At 47.6% G+C, this 23,157-nt stretch overlaps 1 protein-coding gene across 4 annotated transcripts in view; it reads right to left on the bottom strand.

Annotated features, from left to right (window-relative positions):
• Positions 1-270: 270 nt before the first annotated feature.
• The window catches only part of TRIM66 (tripartite motif containing 66), a 75,519-nt gene continuing 52,632 nt past the window's right edge, over positions 271-23,157 (bottom strand). For 3 of the 4 annotated variants that reach the window (XM_062196551.1, XM_062196552.1, XM_062196553.1), the window contains 10 exons: positions 13,416-13,943; positions 13,072-13,264; positions 11,375-11,435; positions 10,737-10,911; positions 10,091-10,380; positions 9,489-9,615; positions 9,094-9,168; positions 8,573-8,725; positions 7,929-8,147; positions 271-6,105 (listed from right to left, as the gene is read on the bottom strand). In XM_062196551.1, coding sequence (XP_062052535.1) covers positions 6,046-6,105; positions 7,929-8,147; positions 8,573-8,725; positions 9,094-9,168; positions 9,489-9,615; positions 10,091-10,380; positions 10,737-10,911; positions 11,375-11,435; positions 13,072-13,264; positions 13,416-13,943 — 1,881 coding nt within the window. In that variant the 3' untranslated portion in view covers positions 271-6,045. Of the gene's footprint in view, positions 6,106-7,928; positions 8,148-8,572; positions 8,726-9,093; positions 9,169-9,488; positions 9,616-10,090; positions 10,381-10,736; positions 10,912-11,374; positions 11,436-13,071; positions 13,265-13,415; positions 13,944-23,157 lie in introns of those variants that run through there. The other variant, XM_062196554.1, reaches the window with a different exon arrangement.

Genomic DNA, 23,157 nt, shown 5'->3' with positions numbered 1-23,157 from the left:
TTTTCAAATGAAATAAATAAAAATTTACAAAGAAGAAAGGGGAGGAAGAGAGGTGGAAGAGAATGAGGAAGATGGAGAGGGAGGAGAAAGAGGAAGAAGAAAGAAAAAGAAGAGTTGAGTCTTTCTCAAGAAAGAAAGGCTAACCAGTGTATTCTTGCCCCCTTGTACTATTGATGTTGAAGTGCACGAGCAAGAAGTCCACACAGTAGGTTCAATTATCTTCACTGAAAAACACGCTGGGACACACTGTTGGTAAAGAAAAGTGCTACTTTTATTTGTTCTTGAATGTGTAGGTCCTTTCAAAATCAGTGACACTTCCCCTTACAGTATTCCTCCCTCTTGTCCCTAACCACTTTGGATCCAATGGCTGCTTCCAGAGAAGGCCTAGGAGAAACTCATCCTAGATATCCCAAAAATGAGTACAGCTTGAGGGATGGGCATATGGCTTAAGAAGCCGAATGATCCGATGAGGACTTTCCTTGAAGCAGATCAGGTTGGCCCGTGGTTCCTTTTCTCTGCCCTGGTCAAGCCTCCCCTAGTTATATTCCATCCCTAGAGTTCACGGGTTCTTTGTGAGGCCTGAGCTCTGGAGCTAAAAGCTCAATAATCATCTTTTAAGCTGGAGAACCTTTGAGATATCACTGTTCTCAGCCACCCAACTCCAGTTTTAGAGATGGGGAAACTGTACCCAAGGGTCACACAGCTCGTGATCAAGTGTTCAGACTCTCAAATCAAGTGCCTCTGTTACACCTCCTTACCTCTAAGAAAGCAACCAGCATCTGCTTTCGACTGGAGCAAGCAGGTGGTAATGATCAGCACAGGTGAGAAAGACTCAACTACAGGGAGTTATGCTGACGCCAGCTGGACCCAAGCACTTCCCAGTCTCCCTGCATCAGAATGGGATCAGTGGCAGACACCCACTAAGCCAGGAGTCCCCTCCTGGTCAACAACACTGAGACACGCGTGCAACATGTTTCACCACCACCCAGGCTCCTAACCACTGTGGCAGATCCTAGCTGGTGTGGGATCATGGCGATTCATGGCCCACAAGTCTGATAATCCAGTTGACCAGATTGCAGCCTGGATGTTTTAAGACTGAAGCCATACTTGGGCTGATTTACATGAGACCTCCTGGCAAAGATGGCTAAAACCTGTCTCTGGGCTGTACTGGGGAAGGCAGGGAAGGGCTCACAGATGCTGTCTTCCCTGCAGGAGCTCATAAACATGTTTGGCATGAGGACAACTGAGTCCAAGAAAAGGAAAGGACTCAAAGAAAATGAACTGGGAGAGCGGGAGGCAGCGATTCTTCCTGCCTCCCCAACTCCTGAGGAGGAGATACCAGACAGCACAGCCATGTGCTCGTGTCTAGGCTGCAAGGAAGGCTCAGCCTGTGTAACCAAGAAGTAAGAGGACCCAGAGACTTGCGTCACAAAAGCCAAGTGGAGAAGGTGTTTCATGGAGGGAGTGGAAGATGGCGTGAAATGCTATGCAGAGTTCAAGACAGCTAGGGACTGAAAGGTATTCATTTGATTTGGCAACTGGATGTCGCTGATGACTTTTATGAAAGACCCTGTAGGCTAAAGAGTAACCAAGAAGAATCAATGAAAAAGATTTCTTTTATAAAGGAACTTGGCTGACAAAGAAATAGTATAGGGAGCAACAGACTCTATTGAGTTTCTTTTTTATTAATTATCATTGGGATAAGTGCTTGTTTGCAGGCTCTGTAGAGGTAACCAACACAGAGGCTGACACCCCAGGAAGCGGGAGGAGTGGAACAAAAGAGGGAGCAAAGTCTTGGAGGACATATAACAGGATTCAAGAAACATGGAACTACATAGGAACAAGAGTAAAGGAGGTGAGGAGGGACATGGACAAATGTAAGGAAAGAGAAGCAGGGGGCAATGAAATGCAAGCTTTAGGGGCTGTCTTCTGCGAAGCAAAGAGGTCAGTCACTTGCTGAGAGCAAAGATGAGGTGCATGGATAGAAAAGAAGACCAACAAGTTAAAGAATTTCCAGTCAATACTGAGTACCCAAATGAGGCTGCCAGCCATGAATCTGTCATGCTCAGCAGCCAGAGCAGGAAGCAGGAAGTAGGGTGATGTGGAGAAGGCAGCCAAAGCAGATGAGATGGTTCTGGATGCCAATAAAAATATCAGCGTGTGATGGGCCTTGGGTTCGTGCTGGGGAGAGAAGTCCAGGAGAAGTTTGAAAGACCAGCGAAGGGAGGCAGGGCTGAGGTCATGGAAACGGAATAAAGGAGCAGGGCAATTGCAGCAGCAGTGAGCGAGAGAGCAGAAGAGGAGGAAGAGCAGGTGTTGACCCAGGAACAAAGGCTCAGTTTAGGAGCTCAGAAGAGAAGACTGGACATGACCCCATGGAGTGAGAGAAGGAGCAAGAGCAGAGTGAGGGTACAAACTAGGAAGGGCCTAGGTCTTCAGAGCCAGGCAAAGACCTGTCACCAGAAATGCCCACCAGGGTTGGTGGCAGGACATGCTGTGGAGTACAACCTATGGAGGGAGAGGCAACCAGAGGCAGGCAGGGTGTGTGGTCAGCAATTGCTAGAAGTCAGACAGGGCTGACCTAGCCACGTTCTGCAGAACACTGCTCCGCATGTTCTCCCTGCATAGATTTTCACACTAAAATCTCCTTTGCATCAACTGAAGCCACTCTACTGGTCTGTTTCTCAGCAAACCCAAGAAACAAATTTCTCTTCTAGGACTTCATGCTATACTATAAGAATCCAGAATTTACTGTATTGTTATTGCATGACTTTGTCAAAGACCATAGGACTTGACTGATTCAAGATGGGAACATATTGAGAACAAGTCAAAAGCAGGATCAGCTCAAGTGCTAGCAAAGAGCCACTAAAGACCATCACTTGGCTAGCAGGATTTTTAATTTCTACCAAGTCATGTTTTGTTTTCTGCATGCAAAAAGAAAACAAAACCATGATCTGCAACATTGGTGCCAGGTATAGAGGAAAAGGCATGGAAAGGGCAGGGATAACCAGGGGTGGGGCAGTGTGGTGGGCTAAGGCCCTGTACTTTGGGGAAAAGGACACCTTGCCAACCCCCCACCCCCATCAGGAGCCTAAAAGGAGCCTCTTCAGCATGCAAGGTCTCTATGAGGGGGAAGGACTATGTGACTCCACCACACTGTTAACATCCCCTGGGCCAGCATCCTTGGATCCAGCAAGCAACAACCCAAACTGGGAGCTTCATTACCAGATGGGGAGCCAAGCTTTTAACCAGGCATTTCTACTTCACACTTGTGGCCTCCAGTTGATCCTGGGGAAGGATCTCCACCAGGTGTGAGCCTATCACCACCTCACTGGCTGCCCAAAACCGAGCATCAGGAAGCTCCTTGAGGAATGGTGGGAATGTGGGCCACACAAGGAAAGATGACCTGGGTAGGCATTAGTGAGGTAAGAACAGAGGAAGCCCTGCCAAGCCAACCAGAGAACAAATGAGAAATTGAAAGAGAAATGGCCAGAGCCAAAACCAGAAAGTCAGTGTACTCCAAAGAACAGACTTAGATCCAAAGCTTGCCTGACCAGTAGTTTGTTGAAGACTTATTTACCCCAAACTAGTTAACAGGGTCACGGAAGCTCATCTGCTTAGGAGAGCTCAGCGTAAGCTGCTGAAAGAACAGTTTGATGAACACAGTTTGCTTTGAAATGAGGATAAACTCTCAGACTAGGCAGAGAAGGAAATGAGCAGTACCGTCAACTCACCAGGAGAGAAGAAATATGTTCTGATTAAAACAACATTATTCCGGGCTGGCATTGTGGTGTAGTGAGTAAAGCTGCTGTCTACAGCGCCGGCATCCCATATGGGCGCTGTTCTGGCTGCTCCACTTCTGATCCAGCTCCCTATTAATGGCCTGGGGAAAGCAGTGAAAGATGGCCCAAGTGTTTGGGCCCCTGACACCCACATGGAAGACTTGGAAGAAGCTTCTGGTTCCTGACTTCAGCCTGGCCAGCCCTGGCCATTACGGCCATCTGGGGAATGAACCAGCATATGAAAAATAGTTTCTCTCTCTCTCTCTCCCTCCTTCTCTCCCTCTCTCCCTCTCCCTCTCTTTCTATAATTCTGATTTAAAAAAAAAAATAATAATCTTTTTAAAAAATCATTCATTAACAAAGCCCTACAAACAAAAATTTCCTTATACTGCATTTCTTCACAAAAATAAAGCCATGATGGCCGGCACCGCGGCTCAATAGGCTAATCCTCCGCCTTGCGGCGCCGGCACACCGGGTTCTAGTCCCGGTCGGGGCACCGATCCTGTCCCGGTTGCTCCTCTTCCAGGCCAGCTCTCTGCTGTGGCCAGGGAGTGCAGTGGAGGATGGCCCAGGTGCTTGGGCCCTGCACCCCATGGGAGACCAGGGGGAAGCACCTGGCTCCTGTCATCGGATCAGCGCGGTGCGCCGGCCGCAGCGCGCTACTGCGGCGGCCACTGGAGGGTGAACCAACGGCAAAAAGGAAGACCTTTCTCTCTGTCTCTCTCTCTCTCACTGTCCACTCTGCCTGTCAAAAGAAAATAAATAAATAAAGCCATGATCTGAGACCCCCCTGAAATTAGCTAGGGCATAACAGGACCAGACAAAGCTATCTCAAGCCCATGCCACTGAAATGCCAGGCCCACACAGTATCAGCAATGGGTTTCTTCTCAACCAAGCCCTTGCTTGGGAAGAGGCCTGACCCCCAGTATCTGTCCATTCCACAACCTCACTAACATCCTGCCTGGACCATAAAGTTCACTAGTGATGCAGCCTGGAGCTCCTGTTTCCATGGCTTCCAGAACACCCCCCTCTGCATTCCAGGAGAACTAAGGTCCTGCTTCAGAATCACCAAAGGACACTGGCATCTTGTCTCTCAATTTTCCTCCTCCTCCACCTTAGCTATAATTTTATGCAGAAACAACTCCTTTTGGCTCCTATGGGTCTCTGGGCCTTCTCTAATCTCCAACCAAAAAGGGCTGCTGGGGAACGCTGGTTTTTCCTGGGCTGGGGACAGCCAGAAGTAGGCTAGTCAGAGGACATACTTATGATCTTTGGCTCAGTGACCATGCAGAGGTTGAGAATTAGAACCTCTAAGTGGGAGGAGAGGCCCAGCAAGGTGAGCTGGTTGTGGGAAACTCTCCTTGCCCAGGGATCTCTGTGCCTAAAGCAGACAATAGCTACTTCACAGTTCTCCCAAACAAAATTCAGGATCCAGACCTCTGAATGGAGAGGATGAAGAGGTGGCCACTGGCGATCACTTCCAGGAAGGCAGGTTCTGTGCCAAAGAAGTACAATTAGCCCAGACCGGGGGCCCGGAGGGCAGATTCTGATGCTGCCACCTTCTAAGCCTGCAAGTGAAATCCGAGCTAGAAGCTGTAAGTGACCCAGCTAGGTCTAGAATGTCAGACCATCCAGAGCACTTTCACAGATACCACCTAAGTCACCGTAAAGAACAAATACCCTGAAAACCGTTAGAATCCAAATAGGCACCAGTTGAGACCTATGGCCTCTAGAAGCCTCCATTATTCTGCCTGCAGCAGGTGCCTCCATCCTGACAGGACAAGCAAAGGCAAACAGTGACAGTCTTTGGCTGGGCTGGGCCAGGGATCACGGGTCTGTTGCATGTCCAAACCTCTCTCCCTTCTTTTACCCTATTCTGAGCCCGGGAAGAGCTCCAATATTTACATTGTTCCTGAGCCTTAGACACAGGAAGGTGAGAAGGGTCTGCTTTCCTCAGGACAAAGAATTCACCAAGGAATTCACCTGGGTCTGACCAGGCATGGTCTTGTCAACTGGATCCTCTACATCCAATTACTCTGGTGATAAGGAACACCTCCCTCTGTCCTGTTTATTACTGAATTCTTCTCTGTAGTGGATGCACTATGGCTCCCAAATAAATGCTGTAGATGCAAATGGAAAAGAAGAGCACTACACAGCTCGACAAAACTCATCTCACATCCACATTCCGAAGAGAGTAAGCTGAAGGATGGGGAGGAGTGGTCAACAGGACGGGGTACCAGCTGCCAATGCTCAGGCTTCTTCCTCACACCTGGGAGATGCTGTTGGTCAGGCGGAAAGACATTTTCTTTGCTTTTTCATTCTCCTGAAAGGAAAAAATATGTTTTTGTAATTAGAATAGCTAACTGTACAACCTGGTTACATAAAAGGCTAAATGTCAAGATTGGCATCCTCCAGAGTCAAAATGTTTTTATTCTACTCCAGGAAAGCCACAACAAAACTCACAAAAGCCATTCACTATTGTGTGCCAAGTATCAGAAGTAAGTGGGGATGGCTGGTCAGACCTCAGCACTCAGGAGGCAGGCAATACATTGTAGAATTTAACAGCACTGAAGTGATGTTTCAGATCTACACAGACAGGACCAGCCAAAAGGTCAAAGGAGCTCTCTCTCCTTCCTGTCCTTCACCAAGGGGCTGAAAAAGATCCCTCCTGGGCATGGTGAGGCCTAAATGTCAGCCACCTCTTGTGACACCTGCGTCCCATATGAGAGTGTCAGTTAAGTCCAGCTACTCCACTTCTGATCTGGTTTCTCACTAAAGAGTCCTAGGAGGCAGCAGATTACAGTTCAAACACGTGGACTCCTGCCACACATGTGGGAGTAGACCAGCCTTTCAAGTAAATGAAAATAACTAAGTAACTAAATAAATAAACCATTTTTTAAAGATGTGTTTAGAGGCCGGTGCTGTGGCATAGCAGGTGAAAGCTGCCACCTGCAGCACTGGCATCCCATATGGGCACTGGTTCAAGTCCTGGCTGCTCCACTTCCCATCCAGCTCCCTGATAACAGCCTTGGAAGTCAGCAAAAGATGGCCAAGGTTCTTGGGCCCCTTCACCCACATGGGAAACCTGGATGAAGTTCCTGGCTCCCGGCTTTGGATCAGCCCAGCTCTGTCCATTGTGATCATTTGGGGAATGAACCAGTGGACAGAAGATGGATCTCTCAGCTTTCTGCTATGGCCTGGGAAAGCAGTAGAAGATGGCCAAGTCCTTGGGCCCCTGCACCCACGTGGGAGACCCAGAAAAAGCTCCTGGCTCCTGGCTTCGAATCGACACAGCTCCGGCCATTGCGGCCATCTGGGGAGTGAACCATCAGATGGAAGACCTCTCTTTCTCTCTCTGCCTATCCTTCTCTCTCTGTGTAACTCTGACTTTTAAATAAATAAATAAATCTTCCAAAAAAAAAAAAAAAAGAAGATGATCTCCTCTCTCTTTCTCTCTTACTCTCTCTGTAACTCTGCCTTTCAAATAAATAAAATCTTTAAAGATTTGTTTATTTATTCATGCATTCATTCATTCACAGGGCAGGGTGACACGGTTGGGGGGGGGGGGCGGGATCCTCCATCCACTGATTCACACTGCAAATGGCCACACAACACCCAGGCTTGGGACAGGCTGAAGCCAGGAGCTAGGAACTCCATCTGGGTATCCCACATGGGTGATAGGGACCCAAGCACTTGGGCCATGATCTGCTGCTTTCCCAGCAACATTAGCAGGAAGGTGGCTGGAAGCAGAGCAGCTGGAACTCAAACAAGCACTCCAATGTGGGATGCTGGCATTGCAAAGCCATGGCATAACTCATTACACCACAACATCAGCCTCAATAAAACATTAAAAAAAAAAAATCCCTTCTTTCCTCCCTTAAACCCAAGTAGACATCAGGGATTAGCATCAGGTACTTCTCTTCTTATAGGCCCCACCATCTCAGTGTAGGAGATGCAAGTCAGGACACCTTGTTTCTGACTCTAGTTCTGCTAATTTGCTGGGTGGTCTAGGCAGACCCCTAGCCTGTCCGTCCCATTCACATGTCAGTGATAACTAGAGCTGACGGGCCCTGTACTGCTCTGCACTTTCTGCTGGTCACCTGTGCTGCTCAGCCACCCACATGCCAACTGCCAGCAACTCTTTACCATGTGTCGCCGTCGCCTCTTGGGCTGGATGCCCTCCTGCATGTAGGGGGGCCATGCAAAGCCCTGGGGAGTAGAGCAACCGCTCTCACTCGACACCTCCTCGGAGTCGGAGTCCTCCTGCCGTGGCTGGGCAAACCGTTTGTCTGGGTAGATTTCCTTCAGCCAGCCTTCAAAGAACACTTCCAGGCAGCGGCCGGCCTCGGCCACCTCGGAGTCAGGCTGAAGGGGAGGAGAACAGTGAAGGTCTGGGTGTTCCCTCCAGCCCATCTCTTCCAGCTCCCTTAGGAGCTATACCAACAGCTAAGGGCCTGGCTGGCCCATGCTGCGGTCTCATCCTGAGATAGCTGGAGCTGGACATTTCCTCCCAGGGCTCAGTCATCAGTTTGGCAGTGGCTCCTAGAAGTGACCCTGACAGGCTGCCCCTAGTGGCCAGTCATCAGCACCTCCCTATTCCCCTGCTCCATCCAGGCCAGGTCCCAAGTGTGGGAGTGAACTTTTAAACACGTGTCACAGGAGGCCCAGGAGTCTGCACCCAGGTCCTTCTGGTGGCCCAGGATCAAACCTGACCCCACCCCGCCCCTACCCAGCCATGATAGTCTAGGGGTCACAGGAGATGGGAGGGAGGGGAAACAGACACCACATACATAATTGAACTTAGCACAGTTCCAGAACATGAGGCGCACGTCTGACACCACCTCCTCTGGGGTGGTGTAGTGAGCGGGGTCCTTCTTTTGCAGCTTCCTCCGGATGATTGACAGGTCCATGGGCCTCTTGATAATCTGGTAGTAATGCCGGGCCTTGGGGGAGGAGAGAGAGAAAGAAGGAGGCAAAGCAGGGAGGGAGAAGTGGTGGCAGGGAGATGGACAGGGAGTGGGCATGTAAGTGAAAGAACAGCAGAAGGAGAAAGATGAGGGCAGCGGGAAGAAAAGCCCAGAGAAAGAAGACAAGGAGAAAGGGGAAAGGAGGACTGTGTCCTGTGCCGCTTGTCACGTCGGCTGCGGTGGCAGCTACAGAGGGGAGGCTGGAGTGTGCCCGGGGTCCCCTGGAGCACCCACAGTTAACACTGTCACGACTGCCGGTGGCCCTGCTCTGAGCCCACCCTGGTACCGCCCTCTCCCACCCCTGATCCCTGAGCAGCAGGCGGGAGGAGGGAGGCCTTCCTTACCAGGGGGCTGACTGGCTCGTGGAAGGGCAGGCTGAGGCTGTTGCAGCACAAGGACAGGACCAGCTTCTCACACTTCTGCGGAAATCAGAATTGGCAGCAGTGCCACTTTGTTCTGGCTCCCCCTTGAAAGAACTAAAGGTGGTGGCCCTGACAACTCTCTGGCTCTCTCCCCCAGGGTCCCAGCCACCATCCTAAGGCACAGTTCAAGCTCCCAAGCCAGAGGAAAACTGCTGAGAGACAGAAAATCACACAAATCTCCACAGGACAAGCTGCCAGGTGGAGCCCCAGGGAAAGGTCCCGAGAGGCCTCTCCTCCCCTCTGAAAAGCCCCCACCCCTGTGGGCATAGCGGGGACCCCCTGGGAAAAGAACTTTGCTCCCTCACACCCCTCCCTACCTTCTGGTCATATATGCTCAGGCCAGGAGGTGCCCGCACTCCAGGCTGGTTATAGCGGGCATTCTCACAGTCGTACTCCATCTCTGGCTGGCTCAGGCTGCGGCACAAGGTACAAACCCACTCTCCCCTGCGTAGGCAGGCGAGGCCGTGTTAGGCCTCAGCACATTGCCTGGAGCACCCTTCTCTGTCCCTCTGCTCCAAGACAAATGAGTGGTGATAGCATGGGAAATTGAGTCCTAGCCCTACTCCTTAGGGCATGGATTCCCAACCACGAGTTTGAGAGAAATTTAGTAACTCAGGGTTTAGTAAATCCAGAAAAACAGGAGTTAGGGAAGGGCTGGGGCAGGAACATCAGGACAAATCTGTATGAGGGAAGAAGCTGACAACAGAGAAAGGGCAGCCAGTCAAAGTTCAAGCAGCTACCAGCCTGTATGCAGAAGACACAGCACTGTAGGGCCCAGCAACTGACAGATCACAATCCATGCATGCCCAGAAGAGGGGAGGACATCCATCCTGGGGAGCTCTGTGGGTCTGGCTGGGAATAATCACCTATGGAAGATAACCCTGCTAGCAACTGATGGCCCTGGATGGGCATGGCTCACCCTGGGAAGCTGAGCAAGGCTGGCACGTGGCAGGAGAGGTGGTACACTTTGGGGCAGCGGTCACAGCACAGCAACTCTCCGCCATTGAGGCACACAGCACAGAAGTCTTCATTTTCTATTGGGGCTGGGGGCCCCTTCTTGGCTCCAGAGGTTCGAGGAATGAGTCTGTGTTCTTCAGGAGATGTGTCCTCCACCTCTGGCGGCCGCTGCCCAGCCAGAGAAGTGACAGTGACCTTTCTGCCTCCCAGACCTGGGGCTTGGATAGCATTAGGTAGGCTGTCCTGGCTGACCTAGGGGAAGAAGCAAGTCTGAGAAGTCAGGAGCACAGCACCGAGAAGTCACTGAAGGAAGGAGGGAGGGAGGAACTGAGAGGCCCTGAGCACCTACTATGAGAACCCCTTATTCCAGGACCCCAAGGAGCCCAAGGCACATGGACAGCTCACTCCTAGTGTGCACCTCACAAGCCCCTTGCAGCAAGGCACAAGGTTTGGCCAAGCTATAGCCCCACTCAGAGGCTCAGGATATGCCCCACAGCCAGAATCCTGGCAGTAGCAGAAAGAAGGGAGCGGCTCCTGGGCTGGGTCAAGGTTCAAGGCCAAGGCTGAGTACAGTGGCACCATACTTGATCTTGAGCCAAAAGTGGCACCTTAATAGACATGCTGGAGGACTCCGTGCCACACTCAATGACCAGCAGGAAGCTCCCATCCTGATCACTCTTCTGTGGCTTCAGCTTGAACACAGGCATCTCTCCTGAGGAGGCAGCACAAATCTTGAGTCGCTCCAGCCGCACATAGGGAATCTTGGGCTCACAATGGAAGGCTCTGTGGCAAGAGAGACACCCCTGGGTATGGGTGGAGGCCTCCTCTGGCCCTACCCCCTATAAGTGAAGCTCATCCATGACCCCATAATGGAATTTCTACTTAAGAGCTCCTCAGTCTTCCCTCTGCAGGCCCACATTCTGCCCTCCTGCCCAGCTCTGCCTGGCCGGGCCCTGTCAGCCACTTGGAAACTCTTTGGCTCAGCCTCTGGCCAAAGAATGGAGCTCCCTAAAGAATGAGGACTGCACACAGGGCTCATGCCTCACAGTGCAGGAGCCAGGACATCCTCCCACACCACCCTGGGTGCCCAACCACACAGACCCCGCTGGAGGGCCGGGATTAAAAAAGACAGTCTCAGGCAAATGCCTGCTTCTCATTAAGTCATCCAGGGTGCTTACTGCCTGTGCCAACCACTCAGGACATGAAGCTGGGGATGGCAGGGGGAAGTTGGCCCAGAGTCTGGTACCTGATGCTGCGGTTCTCTTTTGGATCCAGCTCAAAGGCTCGTTGTTCAAAATTCTCAAACTCTAAAGCAAAATACAAATAAGCATCTGTGACGTGCATTTGTGACGACACACCCTGTCACCCATGCCTTCCACTCACATCTGCTATCCATATTTTGGGCCACACACCTGTCATGCAATTGTTACCTGCATGGTAACCATTCATCGCGCTAATAATCCAACCACGACGTCCTTCCCGAGAGGAGGAAGGCCATCTTCTTTTGAAAAGACGAACACAGAGAACACTCAGAGGCTGCCTACAGCCGAGCGCTGTATCAGGCACTGAGGGGCACCGTCTCACCATCACAATGAGCTCGCAGATCATCGATCCCAGCGCACGCGCTGGTGTCACCTGCTCTGGCATCCTGCTACCCGGGTGTGACCTGTTTAGTCAAGTGCCGGGACTGCAGCACTGCCTGAGAATCCACCCGCACTTGGCAGGCAGGAGCCTCCAGAGAGCGCCCCTCCTGAGCGGCGCAGCCCACGCCACCGAGCAGAAGGCAGCGGTGGGGCAACAGGAGCGGACGGGATCTACCGAGCTCCCACTCAGCACCAGGCACTGTCACAGGCACTTTAACTGGGCAAGCAGGGTCCAACACACCTGCCCCCATTCTAAAGTGCATCCCAGAGGCCCCCTGCAGCAAGGGACAAAGTCTGCCCAAGCTACAGACTCACTCAGAGACTCAGGGAAGGCCCCAGAGCCAGGATCCTGGCAGTGCCCAAAGGAGAGTCTTTAACATTTAACATTTAAAATGCAGAATGAGTTACATTATTGTGTATAGTAAGAATCAATAACTTTTGATCTTTCAGTGTAAAAAAAAAGAAAAAAACTGTTTCTTTAGTTTTCATTTACCAAATATATATAGAAAATAAACTGATCATTACAAATTAAAACACACATCGTACACTGAATTGAACAAGTCCCAGATGAACACTAGATAGTAGCTTTCCAACCCATCCACAGAGAAATAAACCTTAGCCTACCCCTGTCTGAGAAGGGGCAAAGATAACTGAGAAAAAAATTAGAGTCAATCTCAGTGGTCTAAATTCCCTTTAGTATAGGCACAACACAACTTGCTGGGTACGAGGAAAATGCTTGCTGTCACACAGGAAGTTATCACGTGATTTCACTATAGTAATCTGTCCCAGTAGTCTCTGAAGTAGGTATGATTAGCCTCATTTACAGAAAAACAAAGCAACTCAGGGAGTTAAGGGACCTCACCCAGGATCAAATAGAAGGAGACAGAGCTGGTTGTCTAACTTAGATCTGTTTGACTCTGAGGCATAGCACGTTCTTCCCCCTGTAATTACAACCTCTGATTCCCTAGTCAAGAATGCTTTTCTCCCTATACCCTTCTGCGAGGGCTAGCCCTTCTGGGAACATTCTTGCTATCTTGCCTTACCTTTAACCCAGACCTCCCAGAACTTTCTACATGGGGAATGTTATACGAGGCCACATGGATCTGCTATGGCCTCGGTGAGCAAAGCAGAGCAAGTGTCATCTGCCAATTGTGGAAAAGAAATGTGAATTTAGCTTCAGAGAGAAGCAGTATTCCCTGAGGCGTGCAGTCTGCTGGCCCCTGCCTCACCTGGAAGTGATGAGTCTGACTGCTCACATCCGGGGCCCACATGAAAGGCAGGCTGCCTACTTGAGACTCACCTTTTGGATTCCGGTACTGCTGCAGAGCCGTGGATGTGTTGACTGCTGGTGTCACAGGAGGTTTTTTCACAGAGAGGTTAATTGGCTCTTCCAGTTCTGCTGGGACAGCCAAGTCCTTGGAAGTAGCCAGACCAGGAACTGTGGGGCCTTGTCCCACTAAGTCAGTGAAGCGGGTAGAATCCTCACTCTCCATCTTTCAAAAGATCAACAAGAATCAAAGCAATAAGACATTTTTGCCATAAGTGGTCTCAGAGCTGTTGGGCTAAGGCCAGGATGAGGCCTTCAGTAGCCAACCTTTTGCCCAGTGATGAGCAGGGGAGATGAATGGCATTTCCCAGACTTACCTTACACAGGGCATTCACCAGGGAGCGGTCAGCTCCATCCCCAGGGCACAGGCTCCCTGTGGTTCGGCCAGAGCCAGGACTGGAGCTGGAGCTGGACCCAGTTTCTGGCTGCATTTCAGAAATCGGAGGCATGCTCTGCAGAGGACAACTGATCAGACTTGGCACAGCCTGGGTATGACCAGACGTTAGGCTGGACCCAGCCTGAGAGTGATCACTTGCTAGGCTTGTGACAGCCTGGGGGGACTCACTCATCAGGTTGGGCATGGACTGGAAAGTGCCACGCACAAGGTTGGGCACAGTCTGTAGGTGACTGGCTGTCAGGCTGGGCACGGCGTGGTTCTGAACATTCGTCAGGCTGGACACAGTATGGGGGGTGCCACTCAGCAGGCTTGGTGCTGCCTGGGGAGGTCCAGTGGTAAGGTTGCTCACGCTCTTGATCTGTGGCTCTAGGGTCCTGGCCAGCCTGGTAGATGACACCTCCATCTCCAGAGTGTTGGAAAAGCCCATGATGCTCACCGAGGTGGAGTGCTGTGGGTAGGGACATTGTGGAGTCAGGCTGACAGCTGGGAAAGGTGGGAGGGAGAAGGGAGACCCAGCCCACGAGAGCTCCCATGTTAAGAAAGGAGACCCAGCCCACAAGAGCTCCCAAAGCTCTACTTTGGCCTTGGCATTTTGAGGAAGTCGGAAAACACAGGAAATTTTATTCCCATTCCTTATACAAAGGAGGCTGTTAGGCTATGACACAGAGACGGAGTCACAGACCAAGCACATGGGTGTGTGTGTGTGTGTGCACATGCACGCGTGCGCATGTGCGTGTGTGGGAACGGGGCACTATGACCTGACCTGAATGACCTGAAGTACACATGTTTGCACACACACATCAGCCATATCCCCCACACCCCAGTCATGTACCTAAGTAAAAGATCTGATTTCATATTCCTCACTCTACCACTAGTGGCTTCTCTTCCTTTTAAGGGGTCCCATAGGATCCTTTCTGCTACAGAAAAGTGGTAGGGGGTTAAGAAGACTTAAATTCTGATCTGACTCAGACTTTCTGACTCAGAGAGTCCCAGTCAGTCTTGGGGAGTCTAGGAAAACTCAAAGGCCTTCTTCTAGGCTTGTTCATACCAACTCCAAGCACCACCATTTGACAAAGGCTCTAACCAAGGCTTCTGACAGGATTTTCCAGCCCTGGTGTTCCTGCCAAAGGCATTCCTAGTCAGAGGTAGTGAACTTCAGAGCTACTATATCTTAATATGATCCAGTCTGTACAACCATTGGAGGAGGCAAATCTCTCCTCACATACAACTAATTATGACATAAGGAGAAGAGACTTAAAAGGTAAATAGAAAAACAATGAAGACATATATTTCTGCACTGAATTAATTGTTTTTCAGACTAAACAAACAGATCTGATGGAGGGGAATGAGTAGTTGACCAGTTCTAAATGTAACCTTCAAGAATTTATAAACTTGGTATCTCTGCCCTTAAGTTTCAAAGACTAAATATCTAACAACTTGATATCTTTGAAAGTCAAAGGGGAAACAAGGAGCAAGCATCTCTAAGCTCCCAATATCGAGGTTACCAACCTGTCACTCCTTTTCCTCTGTGTGCGGCCTTCAGATTTCCATAGGAAAAGAAACATGTTGAATATGCTCTCATGCTCCAATACACAGTAAAGCTGTGTCACAGCAACGAGAAGCTGTCCTCATCTCAGCGAACATCACACCTTGTCATCTAGTTCTGCAAGTTACTTCCTCCTAGAGGAAGCCAGCAGTGGGGCATCCCTCCTCCTACACCCAAGCTAACACCAAGCCCCAACCACTCAACTCAAACATCTCTCTGATACACCCACCAGGTTCCTCTACTGATGGTGCCTTAGCCTAACCTCCCTACACAACAGCAGTAGCCTCTCGGAGGAGAAATACTTTAAAAACACAAATATGCTTGTATCACTCCTTTCCATTAAACCCTGCAGAGCATTCCATTCATTTTAGGAGAATTGAGAAAATGCTTAATAAGGGGCCCCAGCATGGAAAGCCAAGACACTGTGGCAAAACATGACCTAAATGAAAGATCTCTGCAAGTGAGATCCCAGTGGAAAGAACAGGCCATCAAAGAAGGAGGTACCTTTCTCTGAAGGGAGGAGAGAACTTCCACTTTGATTATGGTCTTGTCTAAATAAGGTCAGAGTTTGTGAACTCAAGAGGCTTCCATAACCTTGGCAGCTCATGACAAGAGCCTTGGGTGATTACTGACGTCATAAATAAGAGTGTCGAGGGGCTGGTGCCGTGGCACAGTAGGTTAATCCTCCGCCTGCAGCACCGGCATCCCATATAAGCACTGATTCTAGTCCCTGCTGCTCCACTTCCAGTCCAGCTCTCTGCTATGGCCTGGGAGGGAAGTGGAGGATGGCCCAAGTCCTTGGGCCCCTGCACCCACAAGGGAGACCATTAAGAAGCGCCTGGCTCCTAGCTTCGGATCAGCGCAGCTCTGGCCATTGTGGCCATTTGGGGAGAGAACCAATGGAAGGAAGATCTTACTTGCTGTCTCTCCCTCTCACTGTCTGAAACTCTACCTCTCAAATAAAATAAATAAAATCTTTATTAAATACATAAATAGTGTCAATTGTCAAATCAACAGGAGTCACTGTGCACTTACTCCCCACGTAAGATCTCTGTCCTCAATGTGTTGTACTATGAGAATTAATGGCAAAAATAGTCTTCAAACAGGACTTTATACTTTGTGTGTCTGTGTGGGTGCAAACTGTTGAAATCTTTACTTAGTATATACTAAGTTGATCTTCTATATATAAAGATAATTAAAAATGAATCTTAATGAAGAATGGGATAGCAGAGGGAGTAGGAAATGGGATGGTTTGCAGGTGGGAGGGTGGTTATTGGGGGGAAAATGGCTATAATCCAAAAGTTGTACTTTTGAAATTTATTTTCATTAAAGTTTTCTAAAAAAAAAATAAAAATAAGGGCCCCAGGCCTGGACAACCTGACCTCTGGCCTCCCAGCTCGTACAACAACCCTTTTTCTCTGAGTTCTAGTCACTCGGAGGTTTTTTTTTTTTTTTTTCCAGCTCCTGAAACATGCCACACCCTCCCTCCACCCCCAACCCTTACCCCCTGGAGACTGACTGTTTCCCCAGTGTGGAACGCTCTCTTCCCCAACCCAGCCCCTCCACTGAGCCCTCCCCTCCGGACTCAGCTCAACCGCATTTTCTGCAGCAAAGCTATCTTTTATTCTCCAGTGCAGACCAGGCTCTCCCAGCGGATGCCCTCATCATGCTCAGTGCTTGATCTTTCAGTCTCACAGCAAAATCTCTGACATCACTTGATCAATGTCTCCCTTCCCCATACACTGTAAACTCCATTAGGGCATGGATTTTGTTGATTCTGTCTACCCAAGAGCAGTGCCTGAATGAATAAATGAATTACTGAGCTACTGAAAATTTTAAAACAACAATATGTGACTGCTTATTTTACAAATCTTCAGCCAAAGGAATGGCAGTTTAGTTCTACTAAAAACTGAGTCTATGAGTCTCTTTAAAATAATGATTATTTTATATTACTAAAATGTATACAGAATGTATTACATGGAAGACAATTTGCTAAATGTTTTAGGTATATGACCTCATTTAACCCTCACAGTAGCCATAAAAGGGTTGTTGTGAAAGTTAAAAGAAATAACCCATGTTAAAAAAAAAAAAAAAGAAGAAGAAGAAAGAAAGAAATAACCCATGTAAACATGTAGAACACTGTCTGGTATCTTGCAGGTTCTCCATGAACACCAACGGCTTTCTACTGCATGTCTACTAATTAGTTCTACTAATGTCACTGTTGTTATTTTATAGTGGGTCTAATTTCATACTTGAGAAAAAAATGAGGCTGAGAAAAGTATCTTAAGTTTTTTTATCATTTTGTAAAACAATTTTGTTAATTTCCATTTGTCTGTACTCATGCTTGCATGACTGTGTTAATACAGAAATATAATTGATTTTTGCAGGTTGATCTTTGTACTCAGAGTCCCTGATATAATCATTTCAAAATTTTATTTTGGATTTTGTGAACACATAAATCAAGTAATCTATGAATTCTTGCTTTCTTTGCATTTGTTTTTCTTGCTTCATTCCCCTAAGACCTCCAAGATGAGGTTGAACAGAAGTAGTGATAATAGCATGGTCTCATTCCTGTTTTCAAAGGATTCTTGAAATGTTTCCCCTCTTAAGTGTATTTGATGTAGGCTTTTTGAGGATTTAGAATGCAGTTCCCTGGCACCAAAGTCACTTTCAGTTTTGCCCCATGTGCCTCTATCCCTCCTCTCTGGGCTTACCCCCTGCACACTCTCTCTCATTCTCTGTTCTGCAGTCTCGACCCTCCCCCTCATCTTCCTCTCCTCCTCCCATCTTCTCTTTCTCTCTCTTTCCTCAGTTTTTCTTCCTTCTTATCTCTGTCTGTTCTTATTACCCCTCCCCTTCATTATTTGTTTAACTAGTTTAGTTAAACTTACATTTTCTGTTCTTAATTCTCTATTTTAAAAGCAGTTTATCTCTACAAAGAAAGGCTTGCTTTTTATATTTTCCTTGGTGGTTCAATAGTGTTCAATAAAAAGGCTTTCGTTTGCTCTAAATCCCAAGTCTAAATCCCAAGATGAGAAAGAATGAAGAAAAGGAAGGGTGAGAAGAATACTCAAACCAAGTTGAGTAAATGAAGCATGGAGTCCAGCTTGAGGGACTGAAGCTAGAAACCAATGGCCTTGGCAAACACATCCAGCCTGCATCCCTAGGCACTCTGATATGGGATGCAGGCACCCCAATCTGGCATCTTAACCACTATGCCAGACACCCACCCCTGCCATAGTTTATTTTGAGGTAAGCCTGATAGAACTGCTCTCCTCACACTCAGAACTGAGTATGGGGTCAGTAACATATCCTAGACTAGATCACACTAGACTGGTTTCTTTCATCTTCACATCTATAGTCAGGCTCAAGGAGGTGGGGTGAAGCTCAGGTGGAGGTAGCAGGAATCTGGGAAACTTTTACAGAAGGGACTCAGAGAAAGTTTTCTTTCCTTCCCTCCTTCCTCTCTCCCTCCCTCCTTTTTCTTTATTTCCTTCCTCCCTTCCTCCCTTCCTCCCTCCCTCCCTCCCTTCCTTCCTTCCTCTTTTCCTTCCTTCCCCCTTCCTTCCTTCTTTTCTCTCCTCCTCCCTTCCTTCCTTCCATTCTTTCTTTCTTACTCTAGTTCTTTTTTCTTGCCTCAATCCACATTTCTGCAGACTATACAAACACAATAGGATTTTTGGAATTCATTTGACAATATTTATATTGTCTGTAGTTGTTTTTGTTACCCCATCTAGGTCTCTGGAGTGAAGAGCTACAAAGTATTAAGTTATTAAAACAAAAAAAAATTATTTCATGTACAGAAAAAAAAAATTGAAAAGAGCTTCGATCCTACTTGGCTGCCAGGGCTACAAAATGAGTATGGTCTGGAGCAGGCTAAAAATTAGCCTAGCAGATAAGATGCCCACATCTCACATCCAAGTGCCTGGGTTCAATTCCTGGCTTTGTCTCCTGACTCTGGCTTCCCACCAATGAAGACCCTGGAGGCAGTGGTGAGGCTCACATAACTGGGATCCTGCCACCCTCATGAGAGATTTGGATTACATTCCCAGTTCTGGCTGTTGTCAGGCCTTGCCCCAACGGTTGCTATTGGGGGAATAAAACAGTGAATGACAGTGCTCTCTATTCCTCCCTTTTTCTGTGGGTCTGTCTGTCTCTTAAATAAATGTTGTTTTAGAAGTGAGTGGGATCAAGGGTAGAGCCAACTCTTAAGGCAAGAAAGCCAGTTGAGACTCTAAGAACCAGAAATAAGGAAAGGGCTTCTGGAGACCATGCTGAAATTGGAGAGGGACCTCAGAACACGGCCATGATGTCCGGCATTTGGTAGCTCACACACAGAAGGAGCCCATCTGTCAATGAAGATGACATTGCCTGTGCTCTCGAGCACCCAGGATTGCTCAGAAGTCACATGTAAAAAGGTCAAAGTGTGTTTCAGCTGTGAAGTCTGATTCACTGCCACGTTCAGGTTGTCAACTCTGTATGTGACACCTGGGCTTCACTTTCACATATAAAACTTTCAGATTTCATGAGGGAGAACGTGTATTTTGAGGCTTACAAGTGACTTCAAACTATTTCCTACTGCATAGAGAAGAATCAAAATGTCAAAAAAAATGACACTGATAATCAGCTCAGGTCATCTTTGAGGGATGAAGGAGACAGCACGGATCCTACAGAGCCTCCTCTTACCACCCTCAAGTGGCCATTTCCTCACTTGCTCCTAATTTTCTTCCCTTCTCTCAAACTGAATGTTCCTGTCCCTGTCTTTTTCCTCTTCTGTCTCATATCTTTACCTCTTCTCCTAATCTCTGTCTGCCACTTGCCTGACTTGTCTTAATTAGCTCACCTATAACCCATTTCACCTACCAGTATTTATCAGTTGTCTGACCTGTGACCTCCCTAAATTTCAACCCCTTTTACCAGTCACCCATGCAATCCTTCATCTGTCTTCCAGTGGTCGGTGTCCCGTCGTTTGTTCCCCTTCTGCTCCCTACCCTCACCACCCAGATCTCTTTTTTGGAGTTCATTATGTTGACATTATTTTTCTAAAGATTGCCACCTGGTGTTTCCAAAATCCAGAGATGATATTGTTCTTTCTTTATAACAGGAAGGGAAATTGAGACACAGAGTGATTACCCAGATTTCCCAAACGCATACAAGCCCAACACTAGGAATCCGGACTCAATCTTGAAAATTTGCTGACTGGTTTAGATTTTGTGCCATTAGCTAGAAAGCTACTAACCTATTAAAAAGTGATTGAGAAGTCAAAAACAGACACTTAGTGCACACGCCCTGAGTTTAATATAAATTTCAGGTTCTTACAGCAAGATAATATTGCTGAGGATAAAGTGGTACTGGTAGAGCAATATTCTACAAAAATTAATTTCCCAGATATCTGAAACATACTTATTTCAATAACAAAATACAAATGGCTTACATTATTTTAAATGGGAGTACTTCTAAAACACTTCATATACTACCCTGTCTTACTGAACAGAGTACACCGAGCTCAATGAGAGCACTCCTTAGTGACATGAAATTCTGTTGAACTGCTAAGCAATTCAGTGATGCTTTTGGAAACTTCAGAGAATGCAGAGCTTAGCTTGTCTTGTTGTTCTTGTTGTTGTTGTTGCTAGTGACAGCTAATTGTATTTAACCTTTGTCCCCTCAGAATATATTTTAGCAAAAGTGGTTGCTGATAATGATTTTGATTACAGAACATATGTGTTTGAAAGTACTAGTGCTTTAGAGAACACTGGGAAATTTTAATATTTTGCTAATTGGAACCTGGTTGTTGTTGGTTACTAGCTCCCAGATGGATGCATTATCAACATTGGGAGAGACAGATTTCAAGCCCCAGAAGTTTTATTTCAGCCTCATCTGTTCAGTGTTGAGGGAGTTGGTATTGCTGAATTGCTTTTTAATACATCCCAGGCATGAGCTTATCTTTTCATTGAATGACCTCATACTGTGTGGCACTTTTCCAGGTGAAGTTTCTCTGTCTTCTCCCTTGTTGTTATCTGTCACTACAGAAGTCTTGGCTCCAGGCTGCTAATATGGTAATTGCTATAATAGAGGAAAACTAAAAATTCCCAAAGAGAATCATATACTTAAGCTTGCTCAATAATGCTGACTGGCTACTTGCATGTGGGTTTATGGTCTCATACAGAATATAATGCATGGATTTGAGACATCTGTTTCTATTGCTGCTCCAAAGCTCTGCCTGATCACCTCTGGTTTCAGGTTTTTGTTCCAGGGGATAAAAGTGCAGTAGAAGAAGGGATCATTACGAGTTGTGCCTTGGAAACACACTGAAGGCCCTCACTCTGGCTGAGGAAACAGATGAGAAGACAAGGACACAGGTAAACAGATTCGTGAATTACATAATTAAATCCCTGAAAGTTATGATCTGGTCTATAGCAATGTATTTGGAGACTATGAAGGCAGGATACCTAATCCAAGAACTTCCTCATATATGCCAGGGTTTAGCATATGAGTTTCAAGTCATTGCCCTATCTCTGGGCTTTGACTTCCTCCTCCACAGACTAATGCAAATCTCACTGAGCTGTTAAAAGAATCAAATCGAGAGCTCAAGCATCAAAGCGCTTTGACAATGCCATCCACCGGAGTCATCCTCCTTTCCTCTTCTATATCATTCTTAGAATTCTGCACCATGAGAATGCCACTGCTTTTATATCATCTCCCAGAAAGAGACGCCCAACTCCTCTTAAGCCATGCACAGCGTCCTGGTAGTCCCAAAGTCCTCTGCTGAAGACCTGGGGCTCCCTATGAACAGCAGGAGAGGCACCTCTTGCAGGTGAACTGGGGCTCAGATGGGGCTCTCTCTGATGCTTTCAGCTTTGATTCATGAGAGCTCTGAAGAAAGAAAGCACGTCTATTTTCCAGCAGTTGACTAGTTCAGAAGTATGAAATGAAGCCATCAGAATGTCCTCCAGTCTCACTTGGGCTGTAAAGGAGTTCTGTTGTATAGTTGTAACCATGGTCTTTCTTCAGAGTGGCTGAACCAAGATTAGAAGGCGTAGGCAACAGCTAGTATAAGAAAAAAGTCAAAATTCATTCAAAAAATATCCTGCAGGATGCAGGGAAAGTGGCAGGATTAGCTTCTCCTGAGATTTCAGAGCTCATGTCACATTCGAGAACTTTCACATCTCATTTTTCAGTCACACTCTGTTTTCACCAATAGCCATTTAGCACCAGCTCCAAGGGACTTGCACACAGATGCTCTGCTTTAACAAAGTCTTCCTTGTGTTGAGACAGAGATGGTGTGGAATACACAGAAAAGTGCCTGGGGCCACCGATTCCTCTAGAATGTGACCTTCAGATAGGTTTCTGATTCTCTGGCACTCAGGGGCCAGCACAGGCTGAAGGCCAAACATCTTTCCCAGAGGTTGGGTCTTAAGACCTCTCCCCAGCAAAGCCTCAGGCTACTTAAAGATTATAAAGACGGGAGAGTCCAGCAGGTGAGAAGCCAAATGGAGTCCTATTTCTCCCCCTGCAGTGCACAAAAGAGGCAATCTAACCTAGCCAATGAACACAAGCTTGAGTCAGGAACCTGTACTCTAGTTCCTGTTTTTAACATTGCTCAGGGCTGGCTGTATAACTCTTAGGTGGGTCACTTAACCTCTCTGTGTCTCAATTTCCATGTCTTTCAAAGGGGAATAATAAAGTGGCTTCCTCATAGTATTGCTAGGATAAACAAAGAGGTAAAAGGGAATAATCCATGTAAAAACCTACGAAAAAAGACTAGAAAAATACTACACAAAGTGTCATTCCACGATAAGCTGCTCCACATGTTGCTTGGTATCCTCCCCCCACCAGCCCCACCTCCGCTTGAAGCTCTTCTCACTGCAGTCACTTTGTGTATAACCAAAGCTTCTCTTTGTCAAGGTTGACTTCTCTTTGTCAATACAAAGCTTTCTCAAGGCCATGAAAATAACCCTAATCATCCTTCTAATGGGAGTCCAAGCCATGAGGAAACCTATAAAGCATCTGAAAAATGCCAAGCCATCTGCCCCTACAAACCTCCAAATGAGTCTGAGTTAATAAGGCCCAAGATCAACAAAAACTGAGAAGTTCAGGTTCCTAGGACTTTCCCTAT

The sequence above is a fragment of the Lepus europaeus genome, chromosome 7 (genome assembly GCF_033115175.1).
Source record: "Lepus europaeus isolate LE1 chromosome 7, mLepTim1.pri, whole genome shotgun sequence".
NCBI lineage: Eukaryota > Metazoa > Chordata > Mammalia > Lagomorpha > Leporidae > Lepus > Lepus europaeus.
The sequence above is the reverse complement of the archived record's forward strand: the minus strand, read 5'-3'. Positions and strand labels throughout refer to the sequence as shown.